We start from the raw sequence: 24,731 nt of genomic DNA, 5'->3' as shown, positions 1-24,731 counted from the left end.
AAATGTATTTTCTTAATGATGTTTCATCCACTCAGGTGAGCCTCATTATCATATGAGCTCACCTGGAGACGCCTGCAGGCAACAGCACTGAGCACATTTATGTATTCTGGCACTAAGTGAAGTAAAACCTCCCTCTAAGAAGTGTCTCTCCTGTCGGGGCTCTTTCAAGGAAACTGCAAACGGCCGTAGAGCAGAAGCAATGAGCTGATTGATCATTTATTGATCGATCACAGCAACCTTTGACAAATTATTTATCTTTCAAGTTGTTCATCCAGCTAAAACTTCTGGTTCCTGCTTCTCAAATGTGAAAATTCACTGTTCTGTCTGATGATTTAACAAAAACAACTCCTTGGACTCTATTTTTTTTAATATTGATTTCATAAACCAAATGATTAATTCAAAAAAAGATAATCACAGATGAAAATAATCATTAGTTGCTGCTCTTAAGAGGTCATGTTTCTTTTCTACAGCGAACTACACAGCCAGGCAGACTCATAATAGAACAACAAACAGTTTATTAGTAACAACTGATCATCAAAAACAATATTTTATCAAATAACATAAATACAGACAGGCTGACTGGTGAACTTCATTCATCAGAAGAGGGCACGAGTGGTTGCTTTTCCCCGTACGGGTTATCTAAGGCTTTGTTACATTAACTGTGTGGCACAGCTCCACACATTACATAAGCTCTTCATCCATTACCACGTCGCATTTAATAAAGGAGTCAAACATTCATTCTGCCAGACGATATCAATTCATTGTGCTCTGTTTCTGGAAACCACCCAAAAGCACAAAAGAAGTGCCTCATTGGTAAACAGCAAGCGTCTTCCTGTCTGCGCTCACACAGTCTGTGTCCAGACGCCATTTAAGCGCCACCGTATGGGCTCCTCATAGCGTCCGTCACTGGGTTTCTGCTGCTGTCTGCCTCACCCACTGACACTCACAGGCCACAGGGAGGGAAGTACAATGATAAAAAAGTTGCATTGATAATGTAACGACTGATAAACCGGACTGACATTAGCTTATTGCAGGTTTACTGGTGTTTGACTGTGTCGGCCTGTAAATATCTAGACACTGCAGGTCTATTATTGTTGTGATTAGGGCTGAAATAATTAGTGAATCAACAGAAATGACTAATCACCAACAGTTTTGATCATCAATTAATTCTTTAAGCCATTCGTGAAGCAAAAATGCCAAAAAAGTGTTGGTTCCAGCTCCTCAAAGGAGCAGATTTGTTGCTTTTGGACAAAAAGTACAACAATAATAAAATAATCTCAATCACAACTAGAGCTGCAACTAACAACTTTATCGATTAGTGTGATGATGATCTGTTATTAAGTGTAAAAATGGTGTAGTGTTACAGAAGACTGTTAAACAAGGCGATATAATGGTGTGTTAGTGTGACGGTGCGTTGCATTGTGTTTCTGGAATGATTGTCAGGCTGGTGTGACTTGAGCATACAATCATTTAGGTTTCATATGAAGATCTATAATTATTCACTTTGTGACTATGATATGTGTCTGCAACAAATCAGATCATCAGGCTACTAAACTACTTTTTGTTGGCAGTTTTGGAAGTTAGAGTTGGATCCAAAACACTGTCAAAAGCAGCTAAAACAGGCCAAAGAACTTGTGTTACAACACGTTCCTGTGAAGACCTGCAGTGCGCTGCTGCGAGCATCATTACACAGTCCAGGTGTACAAAACATTCAGATATTTTAAAGTCTGTCTACAGACTACAATACAATCCTCCCATGCCAGTATACCTCTTGAGGAGTAAGTGGTTGCAACAAAACAGTATTTGTCTTCCTTCCCTCCAGTGGAAAGGAACCCTGGGAAATATCTGCTTTCTGTCTGGTGGTCAGAAATTAGAAACTGTGACCACGTTTACACTGATGCTCCAGTAATACTCTGAATTTGATCCGGCTCATGTGAACAGCAGGTTCTGTTTGGATGTTCTGAATGAGGCCTTAGCCTCACGTTTGCAGGGCTGTAGGTGGAGATACTGGCTTGTCACAGGCGTAGGACATGTTGTGTGGATGTTTTACGTTGATTGTGCTACACCCTGTGCTCAGCTGCATGTAAACGGGAATATTAGCAGAATAATAATCTTCCATAGCCAGGTACAACAGCAAAGTAGGAGTGTTTGTCTTTTTCCTTAATAAGGCTGTAAACCCAAGACTTTGACTGGTTTTGTCTTCTTGGACTCAAACATAAACATAATTCAGTGTAGATTTTCTTCCTTTCTCATCCCTAGCAGATATGTTCAGTCACACCAAGACTACGCCAGTCTGGATAACACAAATACTGAAATTACAAAACTGTCTCTGATGGTTTTCACCTGGGCTCATGTATTAAATATTTCATGGAGATAGCATCTCCTCACCTCTCCTTCCTTCTATTTTCCACTGGCCTGGCGTGATTCATGTGGAGCTACAGAAAGCACTTCAGACGATCTCAATGTGAGAATGATTAGACCTGCAGCTGCTCTTGTGTAACAGGAATGTAATGTCGGATTTGCAGCTGAGTAAATGTGATACTAGCTGCCTGTACTCTGCTCTTTATTTTATTTTGAAGAGACCGTCCATTTGTTATGTCAGCCAGTCCACAGCTGAGGACACCAGGTTACGGAGGGCAAAATGTTTATCGTGTCACACCAACAGTTTCGGGGACAGGGGACAGGTCTGGGGTCATGTGGGGCCCACTGGAGGTGATGGAAAGGCAGGTTAAACTGTGATGACCTGTTTGGGCAGCACTCATTGGACCCCTCTTCACTTCACTTGGAGAGGACGTACCGGTTTGACGGCACGTCCGGCGGACTGTCAGGTACGGAGGGAGCCCGAGGGTGGCGTGCACGTCTCCTCTCCAGCTCGTCATCCTGAGAATCAGAGGAAAGGTTATGAAAAGAAATAATTATTACAGCAAGATGTCTTTGAGAGCGGTTCTCTTTATGGCCAGTATGTTCAGAAGGATTGATTACAGCCACCAATGATGCTTTTCTATATACGTACGGACATTTGAGTTCTGTATAGAGACTTTAAAAAAGGCTTTCCTTTGGGCTGGACACCTCTGATCCATGCTCTCTAATCATGTCTTTATGTGCACTAAGAACACGAGTACCACCCGTTATTCACGTTGTTGTACTTTTTGTATATTCTGGATCTTGTCTGTAGTTTGCTTTATCCATTTTAAAGAATACTACCACCACTTTGAGCCTGATCACAAGATCCTCTTCGACTTTGCAGGAACCATTTTAGTTTTTTCCTGAGTTTAGTTTTGTCGGTTTTATCCTTTCCTGTTCTCAGATGAGCCTCTTCTTCGTTAGACAGACTTGCCAGTGAAGCCCAGTGGTTCCAGTAGACTTGAATCTTTTATGCTCTGGAATATCTGATTTTTTTTCTTTGTTTGATTTGGAAAACATTATTCAAGGCTTAATCTGAGTTCTGGCCCGACTACAGCAAATCCTCTTATTTCTAAGTTGAAGCCCTACAACTTTGTCAGGCCTTGACTCTTAACTACAACTACAACACATGTCTTTAGTTTAATCAGGTGGCCCTGCAGCGTCTTCAAATGAATCCTGCAGTGGATTTTGGTTTTCTTGATCACTTTTGAAGCATGAACTGGCCCGACTCCAGGACACGTTTGACTTCCTCCATCCGAGGAAAGGTAACTCAGGTGCTGTACACGTGACAGAAGAAACCCCGTGATGTCGCACCGTGTCTGCGGTCTCCTCCCCCTCAGTGTGCTCTCCGTAGCGACTGTACAGCTCCATGTCAGACAGAGCGCTCTCCACTGCCTCCTCATCATAGTCAGTGTGGTAGTCTGACCCCTCTGATGGAGGACAGGAAGCACAGAAGCACATTGTGGGTGAGGAAAACGTGGTGTGCAGAAGAGGTGAAAAATGAAAGTGGGCGAGCAGGTGAATGAGTCAGACGAGCAAAAATGTGCAAGATTGTGAGAAGTCAAACAGTTTGAGTAATAGATGACAAATAGATTATAAATAGAAAGAAGAGGAAGGATGGAGACATCTGGTTGCTGTATTAAGTTTCACTTTAACTTGGTCTTTAAAATACAGTTCAGGTACGTAAATGGTTTCTGTTTGATAGCAAATATTACACCAGGTCCTACTTTACAGCATGTTACAACCTGAGTGAGAACATTTGCTAAAATGTGTTCTGCAAAATCCACTTTCTCCTCTGCGGGAAACAGCAAACAGAAAACCATCTAAAAACAAATAAGGGACACAGTGTGTGCAGATGTTTTTTAAAGAAGAACAAAGTGTGAGTGCAGGTGCGGCTGGAAGCGAGAGTGATGGAGAGAGAGTGTGTCTGTGGCTTTACCGTCCACCACAGCGGGTTTGACAGGCTCGATGCGGGAAACTATTTCTGCCAGGTCGGTAAAGGAGGCATTGGGACACGTCACCACCTGAAAGACACGTTATTTTTACACGTTAACGACAAGCTGAAAACAGACGGAGCGCAGTAGGTTAGTTAGTCTGCTCTAACTAGCTGGCAGGTGTCAACACCTTGTCTGTTAGAACGCAAGCAGCAGGCAGGAAGGAGCGGCGGCTGATTTAGATTCAGTCTTTTTATCTCCACCTAAGAAACAATGTGCAGACGTATCAAACATTTACACTCATGTATTGTAAAAATGTGTCCTTGTCTTTCTTGCAGGAAATGAAGAAACATAAAATCCAGACAGGACACCAGGAAAAGCTGTGATTCAGACTCTGATCTGTTCTGCTATGAATTATCTTTCCTGTCGAGTGCATCTTGTCTAAACTGTTTGGTTTTACTAACTTAAATATTCTTTTAATGTGTGTAGGGTTCAAAGTAAGGCTACAGCTTTAATGTGGATATCTGTTTTCTGTATTTTACATTTAACCTGAATAATCACTGAGTGAAGGTTTGCCTTCTTGTAATCTTTAGCTGGATCATAGCCGCTGTCGGTTTCTTAATTACTGTTTTTAGCTCTAGCTTCACAAGCTCCCCCTTGTTTTAAAATCTCTGCCACTAGTTCTCTCTTTTCTTCTTTGTTCTGCATTTTGTGCAACACTTCTGAACACACTGTTTAGAATCCATCATGGGAGGAGATGCTTTATTTCCCCAGAGAGCTGCACCCTACAGTAGCACCCGAAAATAGAAAGGCACTCATTAACTGCCTACGTGGGAAGGATATTGTTTTAAAGAATGAAAATTGGATTTATACATTAAAACAGTCTAAAGCATTGCTGGCTCATTTGCTGGTTTGTTGCTTTGAGGCTACTGTAACAAGCTTTTAATATCAGCCCTTATCCTCCTCAGGTCCTTTGTCTTTCTTGGACGCTGCTGGGGGACAGATGTGTACTTTAAGAGCAGGCTGACGTACAGTTTTTAACGCTATGCTTCAGGCCTTGGGCTACACTCTTGTTTAAGTAATGAGTCTGTTGGACCAGATGCAGCTGACAATGACGATATACTGCTGAAACAACAATAATAATTAGAGGGAACGTGACCAGCATAGTATATTCATGTGGTCCAGATGAGATAGCGACCAAACTCCAGCATCTAAAGTGTGTCTGACAGATGTGGATATATTCAGACTTTTCAGTGAAGCTCAGCGATTTGATATCATATAATCAAGAAGGTGATATTACAGATTTCTATATACGTCCTTATCAATTTACATTTAAATGGAGAGAAAAGTGGAGGTGAAATTAACGTTGTTTTCACCCTCTGACACATTTTCCTGATAGATTCTATTAACGGTGGTACTGGCTTTGTAATAGGTTCACACTTGCTATTGTGTTGATTGCGTTTGTGTGGACAGTTTCTTCACACTGGATGCAGTTATGTAGGAAAGGGCTGCTGCTGATATGTAAGATTTAATTGAATCCAAGATTATTTCTAGTGATGATTTAACGTTTGTTGCATGTTACAGTTCAACACTGGTTTTTTCAGTGTGGATTTCATCATTTAATGCATTTTGTCATGAGGAATTTAAAAATGTCATGTTTTAATGACGGGCACTAACAGAGTAGTTACTGAGATGATGTGTTTGTGAGCTTATTTTTCACAACCAAAAGTGATCATAGCACCATTTCAATGCAACTCTGTAGTTACATGTTTTTAAATGGCTCATAATATATATATATATCTTGCAGTCACATAGCTCACGGTTCTCCCCTCCGTCCTTACGTTGTTCTTGCTTTGGGTGTTGTGGAAGTCCTCCTGGTGTCGGTCTTTCAGCATCTTCTCCACCACGCCACTGCGGCTCCACACGTCAAACACAGTCTTTCCGTGCTGGTATCCCACCTCCTGCATCACACAAACACATCGGTATTATATTCTCCACTGATGGGTAAAATCATTAAAAGATAATGAAAATGAGAGAACATAAATTAATTCAGAATGCCTTGTGGGAATTTGTCTGATTCTTATATATGAAATTAACGTTTTTATAATAACTGAACAGAAGTAAAACAACTCACAGCTATTTCATCAAACTTGCCAAACTCCAGCGTGCGGTATCTGTCGATGGGAGGCCTGATGTACTCGCAGTAGTCACTGTTCGTCACAGACTCCAGCTGTCTGACACAGCACACGTAGGCCAGCCGAGTCTGGATCTCTGCCATGTTCAGCACCTGAGAACACGTGTGTAGGGATGAACATGTGTAGAAAGAAGAGTCCTCATTGTTATTCACAGGACTCGTTCACTTTTACACGTCTTGGCACAGTCCGTTGTGCCTTTACTTTTAATCAGTCCATTACCTTTACTTTCTCAGCCAAGGGGTTGAGGCGTTTCCATAGCAGCCACCAGCCTGAGAGCGAGTCGCCATAATTAGTGAGGTTGGTTTCATCCCGGCTGCCCACGTCAATAGCTATCACCACTTTGGCCCCCATGGAGCGCGCCACGTCAGCTGTGAGAAGAGGGGGACACCGAAACGAAGGGTGGTACAGGAGAGGGAGCGAGCTGTGTAAAATCATCACACATTTAAAGGGTGAAACATAAGGGAGCTACGAAGTATTCAAACGGTGAAGACCTGGCAGGTTGTTGATGTAGCCTCCGTCCATCAGCAGGTGTCCGTCTTTGGGGTCACAGAGGGGGGGCAGGTACCCAGACAGAGACATGCTGGCACGAACGTACCGCCACAGAGACCCTCGAAACACAAACAGGCAACTCTCTAATGTTTTGGTTCTTCAATGTTAGCGCATCGCTCATTATTAGTCATTCCTATTGTCAGTACTGTAGCTGGTCTCTCTCTACCCCTCTAGCGTCTTGAGATAAGTTGTTATGAATTGCCGCCATATTAATAAAAGATAAATATAAGAAGAGGGTCAGTTCACCAATGAGGACAGCAGGGGCAAGAAATCTCAGAGGCACACACAATATCGTCAAGGGATCACTTCAGGTAAGAAGACTGACCCTTTCATTCTTAAAAACAGAAAAGCACGGTACCCACCATCAGTGTGTACTCTCATGGCCGAGGCAGTGATGTCAGTTGTGATATTAAAATACGGGATCCAAAGGTCCTGCAGACGACAGAGGTTACATCAAAACAGATGAACACAACAGGCCGTCGGTGCTGCAGGATGAGTAGATGAAGTCATGCGTGTGCTCTCTCGTCTCGCTCACCTCAATCTGTTTGCTCTTGAAGACGTTGCTGATGCTGGAGTTGAAGGCAGCGCCGGTGAACATGGAGGTGACGGGGTACGTCAGATCCAGAACCTTCTTAAACACTGAAGTCATTTCCTACAGGGAGAGAAAAGTCAGTGGTTGCACAGCTACAAGACCTATTGTCTCCAGTACAAAGCCAAATAAAGCCCTCAAAATGTAATCTGATGTGTGCTTGATGTTCATTATTTCTCTTTGTCACTGCTGCATATATGAAGGTTTCTGTAGCTTTAAAAAAGTCAAATCTATGACATTTCTAAGATCTTTAAAAACCTATTTAATGTCTGTATGGCAGCTTTTATGTGACTAATGTTTAGCTTCCATGTGTCAAGTCTTTTTAATGTTGGCATAGATCCAAACACCAACTGGAGTTGCAGGGGTTAATGTTGATCGGACACTAACTGGCTGTGCTCTGAAACCAACGATGCAAACTGTGCAGCTTGATCAGAATTTATCATTTTGTGGTTTCGTTACAGTCTCAACACAAGTTTGTTTCCCCAAAAACACATTTAAAAGCGAGACTGACATTAATAAAACATCATAATCCTATACGTATATGTGGCCTGTGATTAAAATTGTATTAAAGACATTTGAAGGCCTAAAAGTCAGATTATTGGATTTGGGGCTTCTGAAGGAGCTGCAGAAACCCTCTTCCATCTCAACACACGCTGCTCTTTGAAAATGTCACTCCTCATAAAAAGAATGGACATTTCAACAGAGCAAACTGTCCCATTCAGACTTTGTTCGTCTGACTTTGCTAAGGACAACATTTTTTATTACAAGGGAGGTTATTTTAATTCGATACGATGGAGCAGCAGCCCGGCCAGCTGCGTCTAGATGGAGGCTTCAGGATCAAGGGCAGAGCCAGAGGAGGCGGGGCTGGCTGCACTGGGGGAAAACGAATCATGCACCACACACTCAGCCTGCAGCCCAGGACACTGAGCAGGCGTCTCACATCAGCCGTGGTCACAGTATTAAAGACATACGGATGAGTTTCATATTACAACTAAAAGGATCTGTTCATGAGCTTAACGTGCAAACCATCCAGGGCTGCATGTGCAAGACCAGCCCATCACCTCTGACGGTTATTCAGAGCAGGGTGGTTAATTATATGAAAAGCACAATTGAGGTCCAAACTGCATTAACATTTCAAAAAGTGCCGTTAGAAAGAGTCACCTTCACAAGGGCAAACTCACAGGCAGAAAATTGAAAGTATTCCTCTCTCCGAGACACACGGGAGCGAGTGGAGGAGGAGCTTCTCTCCTATTTAACGTTCATCTATCAAATGATGCCACTCAAACCATTTGGCTTAATTCTACACATAATTACAAATACACCATCTGGGGAAAATCACTTGAAGGTTGTCTGTTTAAGCTCCGCAGTCAGCAAATGTTGTGCAACATGCCAGAGATGTTTGATCAAGGTCATGATGCAGTTCTACATTGATTTCCTGTCATCTCTATAGTGTCCCCCATCAAATTAAGCAAAAAATAAAATGTACGTAATGGATCAGTGGGGAAAAGAGACTTGAGTTGGTATTTTGGGATAAAATTTGAAATGTCTTCTTGATATAAAGAAGGCTTATTGTGGTTATCACAGCACTAGTGTCCCTGTTGCTTTGACTCTCACCATTGCCCATTCTTTGGCCCTCATCCTCATGCGGCTGTAGCTGCGGTCCTCAGCATATAGCGCCCCCATCAGGGAACCGATAGAGGTGCCACCGATGATGTCCACTGGGATGCCGGCCTCACTCACGGCTCGTATTATCCCCACCTGGGAACAGCCCCTGAACAGGACGGTGGATAAACAAACACATACGGACTTTAACCAAAAAGAGACACCAAAAGGAAACCAAACATCCTTGTAAAAATCCATTACGCCAGAAGAGGTGTCATGTTTCAGATTTGGATAAAAGTTAACATCCTGGATTACAGTATATTATAATGTGAACGTACCTGGCGCCTCCTCCTCCCAGAATGAGGGCGATAGCGTTGCCCGTGAGGACTCGAGCCAGGCGGGAGAAGTCTGAGTGGCGGTCTGCTGGCTTCTCAAACACACGTTGATACAGCTCCAACTGAAAGGAAAAAAGGAAAAAAAGGGTGAATGACTGTAATAAAATTAGAGAGGAGTCAAGATGGTGAGAGTTTAGAGAAAAAATGAATGGATGTGAAAATACTAAATGAGAGGCTGAGAGAGAAACAGCCAGAAGGGCGCAAAGGAAAGCACTTTGATCTGCAAATGAGAAGAAAAAAAACAACACCGAGGCAGTGTTTTCCATTCATACCAGTTTGGGCAGGCTCCTCTTAGAGAAGACCCGTCGGGGACAGGAGAGGTGGAGGTGTCTGGAGATCCAGCTACGCATGTTGAGCCAGTCCACAGTTCCTTTGGGTGGGGGGCCGTCCTCCCTGTGCAGCAGCACCAGCTGCTTCTGGGCACGCACCGCGCTTCCTTCCAACATGCGCTCCAGCTAGAGGGGGAGGCATCGAGCACAGATGTTTTAGAGCATTTTATACTCTTCGATTTCGTCAGTGTGGCTTCTCTTTGGTGCTTACACTGAATTCTGATTGCTAGTCAAGAGAAGAGAAAAATACTGCAAACTAGTGACTGCTGGAGACTACAGCTGATTTTAATGAGCACAATGTCAGCACTTGTGCAGATATGAGTTTGCAAGTTCATGTTCAGGAAGTTGTCAGGAACAAATCAAGGATCAATGTCAGAGGGACTCTTATTTTGAAATATACCATTATTTGTGAAGAGCTACACTATAATTGCAGAATGGGAGGTTTATTAGGGAAATGAATTAGTCCAATATCCCAGCTGGGGCCGTTTAATATAGGATGCTCCTAAAATAGTAAAACAGAAAAGGGGCAGGGGAGTGTGATAGGAAGGTCAGATGTGCCGCCCAGTCAACAGGCCCTCTGCTAAAGGTTCAGTGTTTGTGCAGGGTGAGAAGGTGTCTGTGTGCCCTGGAAGATAACATCAACCCAGAGCGATGACTCATTCTGAGCCTGAGCTAATATTGATCCATTTCTTCCACCATCTCCAGTTAAACAGGGATACATTCCTTACTTTCCTCAGTGCCCATTTTTCCCTTTGAAAGCAATTACCTTTCCTTCATTCTCTAGACGTGCACTTCCTTTCTTTCCCACCCCGCCTTTCTTTCATGACATCCATTCGCCTTTTGCTCATTTCTCCTGAATACCCCAGGGTCAAATACAAACCTCTCACATCCTGAGTGACCATTAAGTTGGCTAAATCCCTCAGTGTTACCATGATTCAAGAGCATAATGATCAGCACACTTTTATACCATATTAGACTCTACAGATGTCCGTGCCTGAACAAGAGCCCGGTTAACAATAATAGGTGTGATGATTTCTCTGGAGAGAAACATCCTCACAGACTAGAGGATGTATGGTCAGCTGTAACACAGATCTTTAAGCCTTGAATGTTTCCATTCACTTTCAGCTTTACAAGAGATGCTCAGTTCCAGATAACAAAACCCACCTGTGCTGCCAAGTCAAAGAAATGTATCGATAACATTGTCTAAAGATCTAGCATAGAGGAGGAAGTAAGATCCTCAATTTGTCACAACACAACACAAAATGGCATTCCTCCTCTTTCTTCTCCTCCATCTTCCAGCCGGTTCATTTGCAACACCAAATTCAAGCTAAAAACACAAAAGGCCCCGTTTGTCCATTCTGGGCTACTGTAGAAACACAGCGGACTCTGTGGAAGAGGACCGGCTCTCTATGTAGATATAAAGGGCTCATTCTAAGCTAGCACACAAAAACACAGCAAACATTTGCAGATTCCATCCTCTCAAATGTGCGGATGTGCTTCTCTCATCTGTTTTATATCATAACCGGAGTAAAAATTGATAGTTTTCAACTGTTGTTTGGACACAAACAACAATCTAAAGATAGATGTCACCTTAGACTGCACTAAACCCATCAAAAAAAAACAACCCTACACCCATGGCTACTTCTGCCAAGGACTCTCCTCTGTCCTTTCTGCACCCGTAACCCACCCCCAACACCTCACCTCCCCGACGGCAGGGTCCTGCTCTCCAAGTCCCACAATAATGATGCAGTCAGCCTGACGGATGCACCGCTGCGTCCACGGGGTCAGTGTGTAGTCCGTCTGGTAGAGAACAATGCGATGGATGTCTTCCTGTTGGCCCAGCCAGCTGGACAGACGGTACTCATGGACACTGAAGAGGAAAGGAGTCCATTAATGACAGGCAGCACTGCCTAGCTGGCAGCACACAGTAGATCCATCTTACCAGTTGTGCCAAGAAAGCATACTTGAACTGAATCTAATGAGTGAGTCAGAAAGACGCTGAGCCCAAAGGAAACATAAATAAACCAGTAACCGGATTAGATTTTGAGACTATAATTCTTATGCTTTATCTGGGGAGTGCTGAAAAGAAAGTAAATGCAACAATTGCACAGATTTCAGTCTGGCAGAAAACGTACCTGTCCAGGGCTGCAGCTCCAAGCCGCTGCTTGATAATATCACTGGTCAGCAGAAGAGTGGGACCTGTGTGTGAAAGATCACAACAGTGACAGTCAATACGTCAGCTCAAGGCTCAGCTCATGTGTCTTGTGCTGCTGCTGCTACTTTTATCTGCAGTTTCAAGAAAAAAAAGGAGGTGGCTTCTTGAAAATAAATACAGTAAGTAAGGAAGTGCTCTCGGTGTAGTTTTCTCCATCGCTCTAGAGAGACCAACATTTTATTAAGACTTGGTGAAAAGCCAAAATGAAGCAAACAAGGGAGCTGCACTGAAACTACAGGCAACTTAACTCTTTCAGCTGTTCAGTATATTCAGTACACAATGTGTTCAGCATGTTCTCAGACTTACAAAGACCATCCAGGACCTGAAGGTTTCTCACCTATCGCGAGGAGTGCGTGCTGCAGCTCCAGGGTGAAGGCAGTGAGAGGAACCTCTTCTGATACAGGCAGGACTGTCACGGTGGAGAGGTTGGAGGCTTGGTTCCCTGCATCCCACTTACTGCCGGGGGTGTGGAGGGCCAAACTGCGAGCTACACACACGTGTACATATTAGTTAACCACCTACGGTAAGTCGACATAAACACCGGCGTCAGAGGGACAACCCTGAGCACCAGGGAGGGGCACATGTGGACGGACACACCTGTCAGAGGACCGTTGACCTGCTGGAGGATCTTCTGTCCTAATAAGTGGATCAACCTGGTGACGACCTGAGAGGCACAAATATTTTAGAAGCTAAAACAGCTGCAGTTTCCTCCCCATGAACAAAGCAGCACTTTGTTTCAAATGCAATTTATGTGCAGTAAATTTATTTTCATTGTGTGTGCAAAAGTAAAAGATTAAATGGAAATAATTCACTTCACACACATGCTCTGTCCTCAAAACATGTGTTTCAACTTCAGCTGAAACTTATTCTCACCACCCTACCTGTGGGAATTTCCTCTTGATGGAGCTGAGAGCTCCTTCGGGTAACTTTGCCAGCTCAGAGTCTCGTACAGCGTGCACTGTGGTGGCTCTGTTCTGGTGGGTCAGGGCCTCCACCTGCAGGGACACAAGGGACACATCATGTGGTTTACTTTGTCAGAAAACAAAAGGATCACAAGTAAAAGAAACCCCAATCATTCAACACACTATCTACTATCAAATAAGTCGTCACCTCAGGACACAGATACTTTACAAGAGGAATGTCCCACTTACATAAAAATGTATGCAAGTAATTTAAGTTTTACATCAGTTTTAATGAAGTCCATCAAGTCTTTGTCCTGTTACTTCCAAGAATTTCAGAGTTAAAAAAGAAGAAGCTATAAATAAGATCTCTCCATCACATCATCCTGAACTGACGTCAACACAGCCGTGCTGAACATGTCTCAGAACGTTAGCCATAACAATGTTGTTCCCACCATCACAGAAGCTGCACCGACCGCTTCCCTCCTCCAGGTAACAGTAACCATAGCATCCGTCAACCCAGGTATTATTAGAAGCATCGTGGCTGAGAGCGGCCACACCAGCCAATGGGAAAGTGGGTGAAGTCTGACAAAGTGACTTTGCTTTACGTAGAAAACCCACGAGGGACAACAGTGGGAAACGTATGTTAACACATTTTATATTTTCGGTACATGTGCTGATATGCTGGATAGTTTAACAGGCACTGGTCTGATTTAATCTGAGAAAGAATACGTTTATATTCAAACAGGATGAGCGACTAAAATAGCACAGTGTGCTCGCTGGACACTTCATTATGGAATAATGAGGGACACCTTGCCAGCACCCCCGTGTCTGAGAGGACACAAATCAAGCCGGGAGCCTGGGAGCCCCCCCCCCCTCACATGAGACTGAGCATCAGACACTTAACTTCCTGCATTCTGGTGAATTTTTAATGCATTAGTCCGCTGCTACTGTGGACATGAATGTAAAGGAAATAAAGAGTCCATAAGAGGGAAGCACAGCTGCATCAGTTATGTTAAGGATTCCAACATCAGATCATAGACGTGGGGCCAGTTTTATGGGTCTAGTTCAGGGGTAGTTTGGTCTGTCAAACAATATTTGGTATATTTGGGAGAAGCAAGAGCCCATTAATAAACTCTGGAACAGCAAATAACGGCTTTGGTCGATGGCTGAACAATACACTGATTTATGGAAATAAATTCCATGTGACCAACGACTCTCCTGAATGTAGGAAGTGAAATAAAGATCAACCTGCTCCAGAGGAAGGGAAACTAAATTATATATATAAGTCCACATAAGCATAACCTAGATAAACGATCAATTATTTAACCTTCAGTCCAGCACCTTTCAGGAAGGATGGGACAGCATTTCCACCAAGTGGGTTATTGGTTGAATTTCTGTCCCTCCCTTTCCCTCTCTCTCTCACACACACACACACACACACTGTACAATCTCCTTGTCCCCATTCCCACTCAGGACCGACCCACTCCTGGTCCGTCTGTCACTCACATCTTTTCATGGGCGGACTTCTGAAGGTATTCGCTAAAAACTGATGACACTGAACGACACACAACTTGCCTGTTGCTCTGATTTAAAATGTCACCACAGTGTCTCATGAAACTCTTTTGGTTTTATGCTTTTTCACGTCAGTCCTAGCATTTGGGAACACAATGCATGCATTAGAGTTTGGTGTGCACAGAAATATTGATTCAGTGAGAGACCGTGTGTTTTACTTTTCATTTTATAGGACAGGTGGCAGCCCAAGCACACACACACACACACTTAAAACAGGCAGACCTGCCAGTCACACTAGTGCACTGAGTGTTCTTTACATGAATTTAAGTCTGTGCAAACTGTAACAATTAAGGTTAAATGAATAGATTTAATTGTCTGAGTGCGAGCTTGTTATCACCTTTTATTTTCCACTTAGACACAAGTACAGTAAGGATAAAAAAGATGAAGTGTTATCTTGATTATTTCTGTTTACATTCAGATTCAGCTGGCTTGCAGCTACAGTGTAGTTAGTTTAGAGTACTGCAGTTAGATCCCCCCTAATTATTCATAAGATGTGTTTGGCCTCAAATTATTCATAGGATATACTTGGTTGAGTTTTTATTTACCAACAGTGATAGCATTCCTCTGGTGATGCTTTTAAAGAGCATATTAGCGGCCCCTGCTTTATGTACCAGCAGTAAATATGCTATGAATGTGATGATTAATTACTGTTAAAAACAAATTAGTTTCCTCATGTTCATTTAAATTTTGCAAATGTTTTGACAGACTTTGAAGAAAAACTGAGAACTGTTGATCCTGACATACAGTCATTAATATTTATGAGGACACTCGAAGTGAGAAGAATCTTAATATGGTGCACACATGGCAGATAGCAGCTGCAACACCATGAATATCTACTATCCGTCTTCCCCCACACCATCGTGGTCCTTACCACTCCTATCAGGTCGCCTCGTCCGTACTCTCCTATCAGCTCCTTCTTGCCATCGTCCTTCATGATTACAGAACGCAGTCGACCACTCAGCACTATGAAAGTACTGTCCGATTTCTCTCCCTGCCTGAAAAGTATACAGATAACTTTAATTCACTGCAAACAAGCTTGTGAATCAAAACACAATGTGAGAATGTAGTTGCCTCTATTGTGGACATGAATGCAATAACGTCAACACAGTTGACCTTGATTTTTTTGACGACCATCTTTCAAAGGTTATCAGCAGAATACCTGTAGACAGCCCTGCCAGCCTCCACAGCCATCCAGTCAAGAGCGAAGTCAATCTGTCTGACAAACGATGACATCCTCCTCACCACCGTGTGAGCAACGTTCAGCACGACCTTTGGCTCCACTCGCATTATCCTGAGGAATAGACAGAAACCAACAGAAAAAAAGAAGTGAAATAAAACAAAAATGCGTATAACAGCAATGAGAATGGTTTAAATTTAAGTAACTACATATTTGGTCAAAATCTGACTTTCTGAAGTCTTTCTTTACCATAAAAAAACAATATACCATAGAAATGTGTCATTTGTGTTTTAAAATCAAGTTTGATCCTATAGCATCTTAGTTAAATGTATTTCTTAGACCACATAAATGAGCATCGCTAAATAAAATGATATGGGATTAAAAGCTAACCAGCCTAGTTTAGCAGAGTAGACTCTTTCATGTGGTTGACGTATATTTAAATAACATATTTTTAATGCATTTGACCGATGATTCATTTATTAAACTAGCCCCTTATTACGGACAAAGACAGTCCCCACAGACTGCAGATTATCCAGATGTTGGATTTTATGTTGGGTCTGTGCCAGTTACTAATAATCACCATAGAAAGGCATCAAATTAAGGTTTTACTATAACCTGTGTATCTGTCATTCAGTCCTTCAAGCCTCGCTGTATCCGTAGCTACAGCTCTTTAAGACTGCACATCTTAACTACACATTTCTGCATGGATGAGTGTGTGCGTCCACGTGACTGACTCATAGAAGTGGGTTTTGGAGATGGAGAGGAAGCTGCAGTCCCGCTGGGCTCGAACGGTAAATATGAGGGGCTCTCCGGTCAGGACAGCGAGCTGACCGACGAGCTCTCCGGGGTGCGTCACAAACAGGCGCGTCTCCTCTTCACGGTCAATCATCCGCTGGTAAACATGGAGGAGGCCAGAGATCACGAACTGGATGCTCACCTCCTGGAGCAGAGAAGAGCACAAAGTCTGATGGTGAATGTCGAGATTCAGGTGTGTTAATGGGACCGTTTATCTCTTGTCAAATCAAAAAAATCATCACCATGAATTGTACTTGTGCATTTAAAACAATCTGGTGACGAGATAACCTCCTGTTTATCTGGAGTTAAATAGGTGTGTGTGCATTTTTACATTTTCTTAGATATTCAGTGTTTAACTTTTAACTTTTGTGCTATTTTTCAATTAAAAACTTGAAACATCACAGTGGAATTATATGAATACGAAAAATTATCATTTGAGCATGAAAGTCAGGATGACAATCATTTTTGAGGCAACAGTTTTAAATGTCTGCAAATGTCACAAAGTCTTGCATGACTTTACAAGTTAAGCTAAAATTGAGAGCAGCTGAACGAACAAAACTTAAAATTTATAGAAAATGCTGCCATAAAAGTATAAAAAAAGGTGAAGGACAGGAGCTGCACTCCAACAAAACTTATATTTTTAAAATAGTGTGCTGAAAAACATAAATTAATGAAATTAAAAGTTCCTTATTGATGGAAGCCTCCACAGTCGAACTATAGTGGATAGTAATAAAAAAACGGACTCTACTTTTACAGTGTTGGAATGTATCTGTGTACAATCCTGAGTTACTTGTACTTTGAGTATTTCCACTGCATGATACTTTATACTTCTACTCTTCAATATTATACTTTTCACTAAACCACATTTTATGACAGCTTTAGTTACTTCAGCTTCAGCTAATCGTTAATACAAATTATAAATCACCTAATAAATGATGAGGCTTTACGACAGATTCCAGACACCCAGCAGTATGTGAAGTCATGAGAAAGAGCTCCATCTTATCAAGATGCACATCAGTCACAATGATGCACAGTGGCCCATATCAGAATCATATATATGATGCTGTTGGATTATGAGCACTTTTACTTTTGGTACTTAAAATATATTGTGAACACTTTTGTACTTTTACTTGTAACAAAATGTTTTTGCACAGTGGTGTTACCATTTTTACTTACAAAAGTAAAAACCAAGTGATGCCTCTTGCAACTAATAAACAAGCTCAACTAAGCTCCACCAACAGTCCTCTCCATCATCTGGCTCCCAAGGATGGACGGGAAGTTTGCTGCTGAATTTACAGAGTGGATGATGAAGTTGTTGGAGGGCAAATCTACAAGAAAGTGATTTTTTGGCTCATTGCCAGTGGCTGGTGAGCTAACAGCTAACAGACTGGCTTCTTCCTCCCTCCACGCAAAATGGTGATGTATGTCCCTGTGTGACCGCGGGAGGCTGATTAGTCAGTCAAGAGTCCACATTAAATCCTCAGCGTCAGCAAAAAGACATGAAGTTGTAACTGTGTTTGTGGGTTGTTGATCTAACCTGGTCTCCCTGACGAGCCACCACAGAGCCAGCTTTGACTTGGTGAAGGGTCACTCTGCCCTCCAGTAGATTGGGATCCTGAGACAGGAAAAAAAAGAAATGTTCAAAATAGCGTCTTATCCATATCATCACAGATGACGCTCCAAACAAATCGGCCCTGCCACCTTAATCGACCCAGAAACAGGGATCACAGCTTTCCCATAAAATGAGTCACACTGCACAAAATGCACGGAAAATTTGTATTAGTTTTGAAAAACGATCAGCCCTAAACTATTTACACAATTTTCTGTAATCTCACCTGCAGCTGGATGATCCCCAGCAGATCCCTCTTAGCAGCCTGGAAGATTGTGTTGCTCTTACTGAGGTGGACGGCATCAGAGTGCCCCCCACAGTCTGTGTAGTGAAATACTTCAGAGGGTGTGTGCTGCATTGTCACACTCTTCTTCAGACTGGACTACAAAGACAAGCAGTGGCAGAAGACACAGTGGATGCTGGGATACGATGCTGCATCTACACAGTCAAACTCTGCTTCAACATGGGAAGAGAGTCTTACTTTGTGAGTGACGGGACTGGACGGAGCCTCATCTATAGTGACCCGAGCTCGTTCACAAGCCATGTTCAGGTCATTACCTGCAAATCAGGACCCAGGAGGACGATTATTGCTTTAGATACGTCTGTGTCTGTCTGGATGTGTGTGTCCTTGCTTTCAGATCAGTGGCTGTGATAACTCTGTGCAGGGAATAAGTACAGACATATGCTATTTGGTGACTGCTTACGTTTGAGACAGTGACCTACCTGTGCAGTCGGTGGGCATCGGGATGGGTCGCTGCTTCCTGTTGCTGTTTGAAGGGCTGTCCTTTACACCATCTGTTTATTGTAAAGTGAAGCGCCAGCACCGGATCAGTCTCAGCACAACACAGAGCACAATTGTGTGTGTTTATGATTCATGTGTGCGTGACCTGTCTCTGTAGGGATCTCCGTGGTCCCAGCGGGTAACTCGTCCTGGAAGTGCAAACGACGAGTTGTCTTCAAAGAGTTCACCTCTCCCATCATCACGCTGTTTATGTTGGACAAGGGCACCGCCTGGCTGTCCTGGTAAAAAAAACATTTTAAAAATACTAATAAGGGATGATAGTAACGTAAAATGTCCGCAAAAAATTAAAAACTGACAATATAGACATTTGATTTGAGCCATTTGGTGATCAGTTTCTTTTTGATATTCAATACTGCTTTTATGCGGGGATGTTTGGAGACTCACGACTACAAAAAAAATAAATAAATCAATAAAAATATGTTTTTAATCACCTTAAGGAATTAGCAAGTAGTATTAGTTTGATATAAAGTTGGAGGCAGGCCAGGTTTAAAGGTCCCTGCCCTCCCTGTTTTACTGTGGAGGGGTTATAATCACTTTCTATTATTTTCACTGAGCTTTATGAAGGACTGAGTTATGATACGGTGCTTAATGTTGTGTGAAATTAGCTTGCATGTGTGTGACTGGGAGTGTACGAGCCTTTCTGTGCTAGTTTATGTGTAAATTCATAACCAGTGGTGCTTAGGCACTCATCGTGAGCCTCTCTGCATGACTGCGTGTGTCTACAGTGGAATATGTGTGTGCCCTAATTAATTTCCCTCCTACCGGATTGAAGAGCTCAGTTGTTAGGCCCAGATAGTTATGCAACGCCAAGAAGGTGACTCTTTGGAGGCGCACCATGATTATCTGCAACACAGAATCAAACACGGAGGTAAACACACCAGAGCATATTCTACACCCAAATTAGATCACAAGGATTGTGTTTTATTTCATAATGAGCCGTTCCAGAGGGAGGAAAGTTTGTGTTATATTTACTGTTACCTGAATGACACGAACAAGTGTCTCTGGGTATTTCTTAAACACAGACTCAAAGGCTGATGCAGGTAAACGTAAGATGGTGGAGCGAGTTGCAGCACGTGCCAGTACAGTCTTATATGGAGCTGGATAACCCTGGCAAAGGCAGGACAAAACAGTTTAAGCAAAGGATTAAGCAAAGACAGAGGGGACGGTCACTAAAACCTCATAGACGTCTTTCACTTCATGGTTGATAGCCACAGAATCCAAGCTTATTGGACCAAGAGCATTTATCATCTCTAAATTTAGTATATTAATGTCTACTTAAAAGCTGTAAACATAAATTTAAAAGTATCATACAGCCTTAAAACGTTTGGTAATAGTGGTAAAAGTCACAAGTTTCCATTTCTGACTTTAATGTTAATTAGTTAGTGTTAATTACAATCTGTTCTGAACACGAGTGTCTCAAAAAGATTCAAATCTGGACTAATCAAATACACAGTCACACCTAAAAGATGCTTTAAGCTTTAAGTAAAGAGGCTTCACCTGAATGGATGAACAAAACAGAGCATGACAACAAAACAGAAGCATGCCACGGGCCAAAATACTTAAAATACTTACTTGGGGGGGGTAATGGATAAACAAGTTGAGTTGAGGAGAAAGTACAAAGAAAGTTGTTTCCATATGAGAGAAGTACGAGTGGAAATGTGAACAATGGAGAGGAGACACAAATAAGTGAGAGGGAAAGGAGGGGCAGAAACAAAGGAGTTGGTCTGATGGAGGAGAAACAAGGAGCTCACAGTGATGATGTCCAGAATACTGAGAAGGCTGTGGACGCTGTCTCCTGGGTGCACGTCCTTCACCACAGGTTCTGTCCCATCCTAACAACAGGAAAACACAAATACAAGAAATGACACAAACAACAAAGTCAAAGTTGCACCTTTAAAACGAGGAGGTAAGTAACTACACCACAGAATGGGGTTTTTACATGTTGACAAGAGCCAGCAGCAGGAAGGAAAACACATTTAAATACAGACAGAGGTGTGCCGCACTGATAGTTTTCTCTACTTCCTGTGTTTCATTACTGTCCTCTGATGTTAATATGATATCATGATCTATGCACATGGGTACTAGAGGGTAGAGGAGCTCTCATTACACAACCAAAAGTGTGCATATGCCCTCATGTTGCCTTTAGTTTATCCAGAAACAGCCGTTATTGTGTGACTTGGATGATTTAAAAGGGTAGTTGCTGATATAACAAAATCTTAGTGTTACACACAATAACACCAATAAACTAACCAATCAAGCCAGCAGTAGACCAGCCACTCCTGTGCTCCGCAAGGTAAAATTAATGCTTATGTCAATGGAGTCTGGTTTGTGGATCTGAATAGCACGATTCAACTGTTGTTTCTCTGTAGGGATCCTTTCCATAATGTTGTCAGACACTTAGAACAACAATCTGAGACCATCAGTGACTAAAACAAGCACTTTTAGCAGATGTATTTAGATCTAGCACTCCTGCCCCAAAGGATTACCTTACAGTCATTAATGTCTGTTTGTTGTCCATTGTTGACTGCCGGTGGAGGTGATCGACTGGACCAAAACCAAAAGTTTTTGTACCTACAAGTCTTTTTGTGGTAAGTAAAAATAGGGCCCAGGTTTAAAAATACCAGAGTTTAGCCTTCAACGATTACAGACACCACTGCTGCTCACTTGTCCCAGGTGTCCCATGTTTATTACATCTCCTACATTTCAGTTGATTTGTCATTCTTCAGATACATTTTTAAAGCATCTGTATTTGATATTTCTGTATATTAACAGTGGATCAAATGGCTGTGAGTAACATGATAAGTGAAAATGTGAATATGCACAGGAACTACTACATGACAAATAGAGAAAAGAGTTTAAGTGAACATCAAAATTCTATCTACGTACATTATCCTGGATGCAGAGCTCGAGTCGTCCATCCTGGACCACGTAGATGCTATCGTCATCGTCTCCTGGCTTGAACAGACCTTCACCCTCCTGCAGCTCGATAAACACCATGTGGCGACACAGTTCTAGGAACAGGGGCTTCTCAAAATGACCCAGGACCCTACAACAGGTTGCAGCACACCCACATTATGAGAACAGATAGGAGAGCTTAAATCTGTAAGTGAAGTTGTATATTTGTATACCTGACATTCTTCAGCATATACAGGACCTCTGAGGGCAGGTTTGAGCTCTGCACATCAAACTCTGTGAGGTCAGCCTCCAGCAGGGAGGGAGGAGGCTCCTTGGGCTGCAGGGTGGGAGGATCTTTACGGATTCTCAGGATTCTGGTGACAGTCAAAAAACAATTATGTAATTAGCTCCAATAATCAGTCTGCTCAACAAGGCTCAGAATAGATCTGAGGAATAAAAAAGAAAGTGTATTAATGGGGCATACTTGCGAGCTATGCTCAGAACTTTGGTTCTTTTCCGTATGCGCTGTGGTTGCTTTGATACTGAGGTAGAGGTGGGAGGAATGGAAGACAGCGTCTGGACCTATTTGAGATTTAAAAGGTTGTTCATGTTTACTGCAGAGAAAAAGAAATCATCTGTTTTGTGCATAGACACATGTGTGGACCTAATTAATAGATAGAGGTGGAGAAATAATTTAAAAATTGCTTGATTAAATGTAGGGAGTTACTATTATCACGAGAACCTGTAGACATTACTCAGCTAAATGCATGGAAGTAATTTTCAGTCTCACTATATCGGAGTGCATTATGGTAATAAGTGGCTGGAACCTCAGAGGATATATTGCCAGTGGAGTAGGTTTCATACAGTGGTGCAACGAGATTAAAACACCCAGTCTTCAGGAAAAGGATTACATTTAGTTTGATGCAGGGAAAATGTAAAAATTACAAATGTACACAGTATAGATTTGCCCTAAATACTTAAAAAAAAAAGCCTATTTAACTCATTAATAGTGTTGAGTTGAATCTACCCAACAGTAAATGTTTGTGTACGAGTGTGAGACAGAAACAGAAAGAGAAAACCTTTCGCATTATCTTCCTCCCATAGAAGAGCACTTTATCTCGTTTTCTGAAGCGATACTGAGGCACACCAGGCTTCTGTTCACCTTCAAATCCAGAAATAAAAAGCAAATAAAGCCATGTTAAGACCACATTCTGCAGGATGAAAAATGAAGAGCCTTACTGTTAGGAGGCACAACATATAAAACATGGATATCATAGCATCACAATAAGGATCCAGGTCAGAAAGAGGTTGGACGACTCACGAGCAAGCTTGAATCTCCTGTAAAGGAAGAGCACCACAATCCCAATCAGCGAGATGGCGAATGCAGCCCCAATCAGAACACCTGTGAGCTAGAAGACACACAAGAGCATTACAATGGAAGTACCTTCACCCAAAGCACATTTTAGCTGCTGGCTAATAAACATTATCTATGGCTGTGTCCCAGGTAAACACCACATGGCAATTCTACGCAGGTTTTAAATATGAAGTGTGTTCACACTGGAGAAGAGACTAAATAAAATCACAGTGTGCATACTAAGCACATTAAATTTGAGTTTGTTGTTAATGTACAATATTGTCCCATAATGGAATACCCTACAGGATTTAAGGTGCTGGACATAACTGTGGATGGTGAAATATTTTGCACAAGTTCCTTGGTGTACTGACAAATGCAAACACAGCAGTGTTGCCAGATTTAACTCAGTTAAAAGTCTTCACTTATATGAACAGACGTGAGCATTTACAAGTATTCCATCTCACATTTATGACAGACTAATCATCTGAATTGGAGGGGAAAGCTTAAACATAAATGTAATAATTGGAGGATATGATTATTTTCATTGATGGAAACAAACAAAATGGTACAAAAAGTAGCTCAAACGTTCACAACCCACCCAACATTACTTTCTCCTTCCTAATCTAATAAAAAAGTAGCCCAGAAAACAAAATCTTGACCCGGACAGTCCTTGAAGTGTCATTTCATACCATGGTGGTCTGCATCCTCTCCTCCACAAACTGTTGCACTCGTGCTCTGATGTCATTTTTGTTTGTCAGCACCTGAGAGCAGAAAAGTTAGCAGAGTTTCTTTAACCCATTGTAATAGTAAATAGTAAATGCAGCAGTAACAGATATCAGCTTGAGGTATGGTTTAAAACAGTGGTGCTTACTAAACTGGCCCACTTGCACAGGTCTCCATCATAGTCATCTCCATGGCACTCCATGCTGCAGAGAGCACAATGCTTTTAATCACAAACCAAGTGGTGAAACTTGTGTGCACCGCAAAGAGGCAGGATGGGTTTAATGTGAGGAGGTGGGGAGTCACGAGTTGTTGGGGGAGAAAAGGGGAAACGGTGTCGAGAGGAATGCAGGTTTATGAATCAGCTGCAAGCAACCCATCATCTGTTTTCGTGTTGACACTACAAGCTAACTCGAGCTAGCACAATTAGCCAGCAAGTAGCGGCTAATTTATTTCAATCTCGACGTTAGCAATAGCTTGACGTTAGCTAAAATAGCATTAGCTAGCAGCTGGCTGTCTGAGGTTTACCCGTCTTGCCAGTATTTATAAAAAACAAAGTCAACTTCACATCGAAGCGTTATGAAATTCTCAGCCGATATAAAAGCACTATGCTTACTTTCTGGGGATTTCTTTTTGAGGAGCGGTGCTTCAGGCCGGAGACATTTCCAAACTGACGATGGAGCAAAGTTAGCAA

The 24,731-nt window shown here is 42.3% G+C and overlaps 1 protein-coding gene across 1 annotated transcript; it reads right to left on the bottom strand.

Moving 5' to 3' along the window:
* Positions 1–498: 498 nt before the first annotated feature.
* Positions 499–24,731, bottom strand: pnpla7a (patatin-like phospholipase domain containing 7a). The gene is made up of 36 exons (XM_070850063.1): positions 24,654–24,731; positions 24,189–24,243; positions 24,007–24,078; positions 23,285–23,372; positions 23,043–23,125; positions 22,448–22,545; positions 22,197–22,337; positions 21,955–22,114; positions 20,820–20,900; positions 20,047–20,175; positions 19,831–19,911; positions 19,154–19,286; positions 18,990–19,061; positions 18,748–18,824; positions 18,493–18,648; positions 18,195–18,272; positions 16,597–16,802; positions 15,845–15,976; positions 15,557–15,680; positions 13,093–13,206; positions 12,809–12,875; positions 12,549–12,698; positions 12,132–12,195; positions 11,698–11,866; positions 9,940–10,122; positions 9,611–9,729; positions 9,285–9,441; positions 7,617–7,733; positions 7,444–7,513; positions 7,024–7,140; positions 6,752–6,900; positions 6,472–6,624; positions 6,179–6,298; positions 4,343–4,427; positions 3,718–3,833; positions 499–2,880 (listed from the first exon to the last, which is right to left on the bottom strand). Exons 2-36 carry the CDS (start codon positions 24,240–24,242, stop codon positions 2,779–2,781), a joined length of 4,017 nt encoding a protein of 1,338 aa, XP_070706164.1. The 5' UTR covers position 24,243; positions 24,654–24,731; the 3' UTR covers positions 499–2,778.

This window comes from Pempheris klunzingeri, chromosome 19, assembly GCF_042242105.1.
Source record: "Pempheris klunzingeri isolate RE-2024b chromosome 19, fPemKlu1.hap1, whole genome shotgun sequence".
Lineage (NCBI taxonomy): Eukaryota > Metazoa > Chordata > Actinopteri > Acropomatiformes > Pempheridae > Pempheris > Pempheris klunzingeri.
This window is presented reverse-complemented; position numbering and strand designations above follow the sequence as displayed.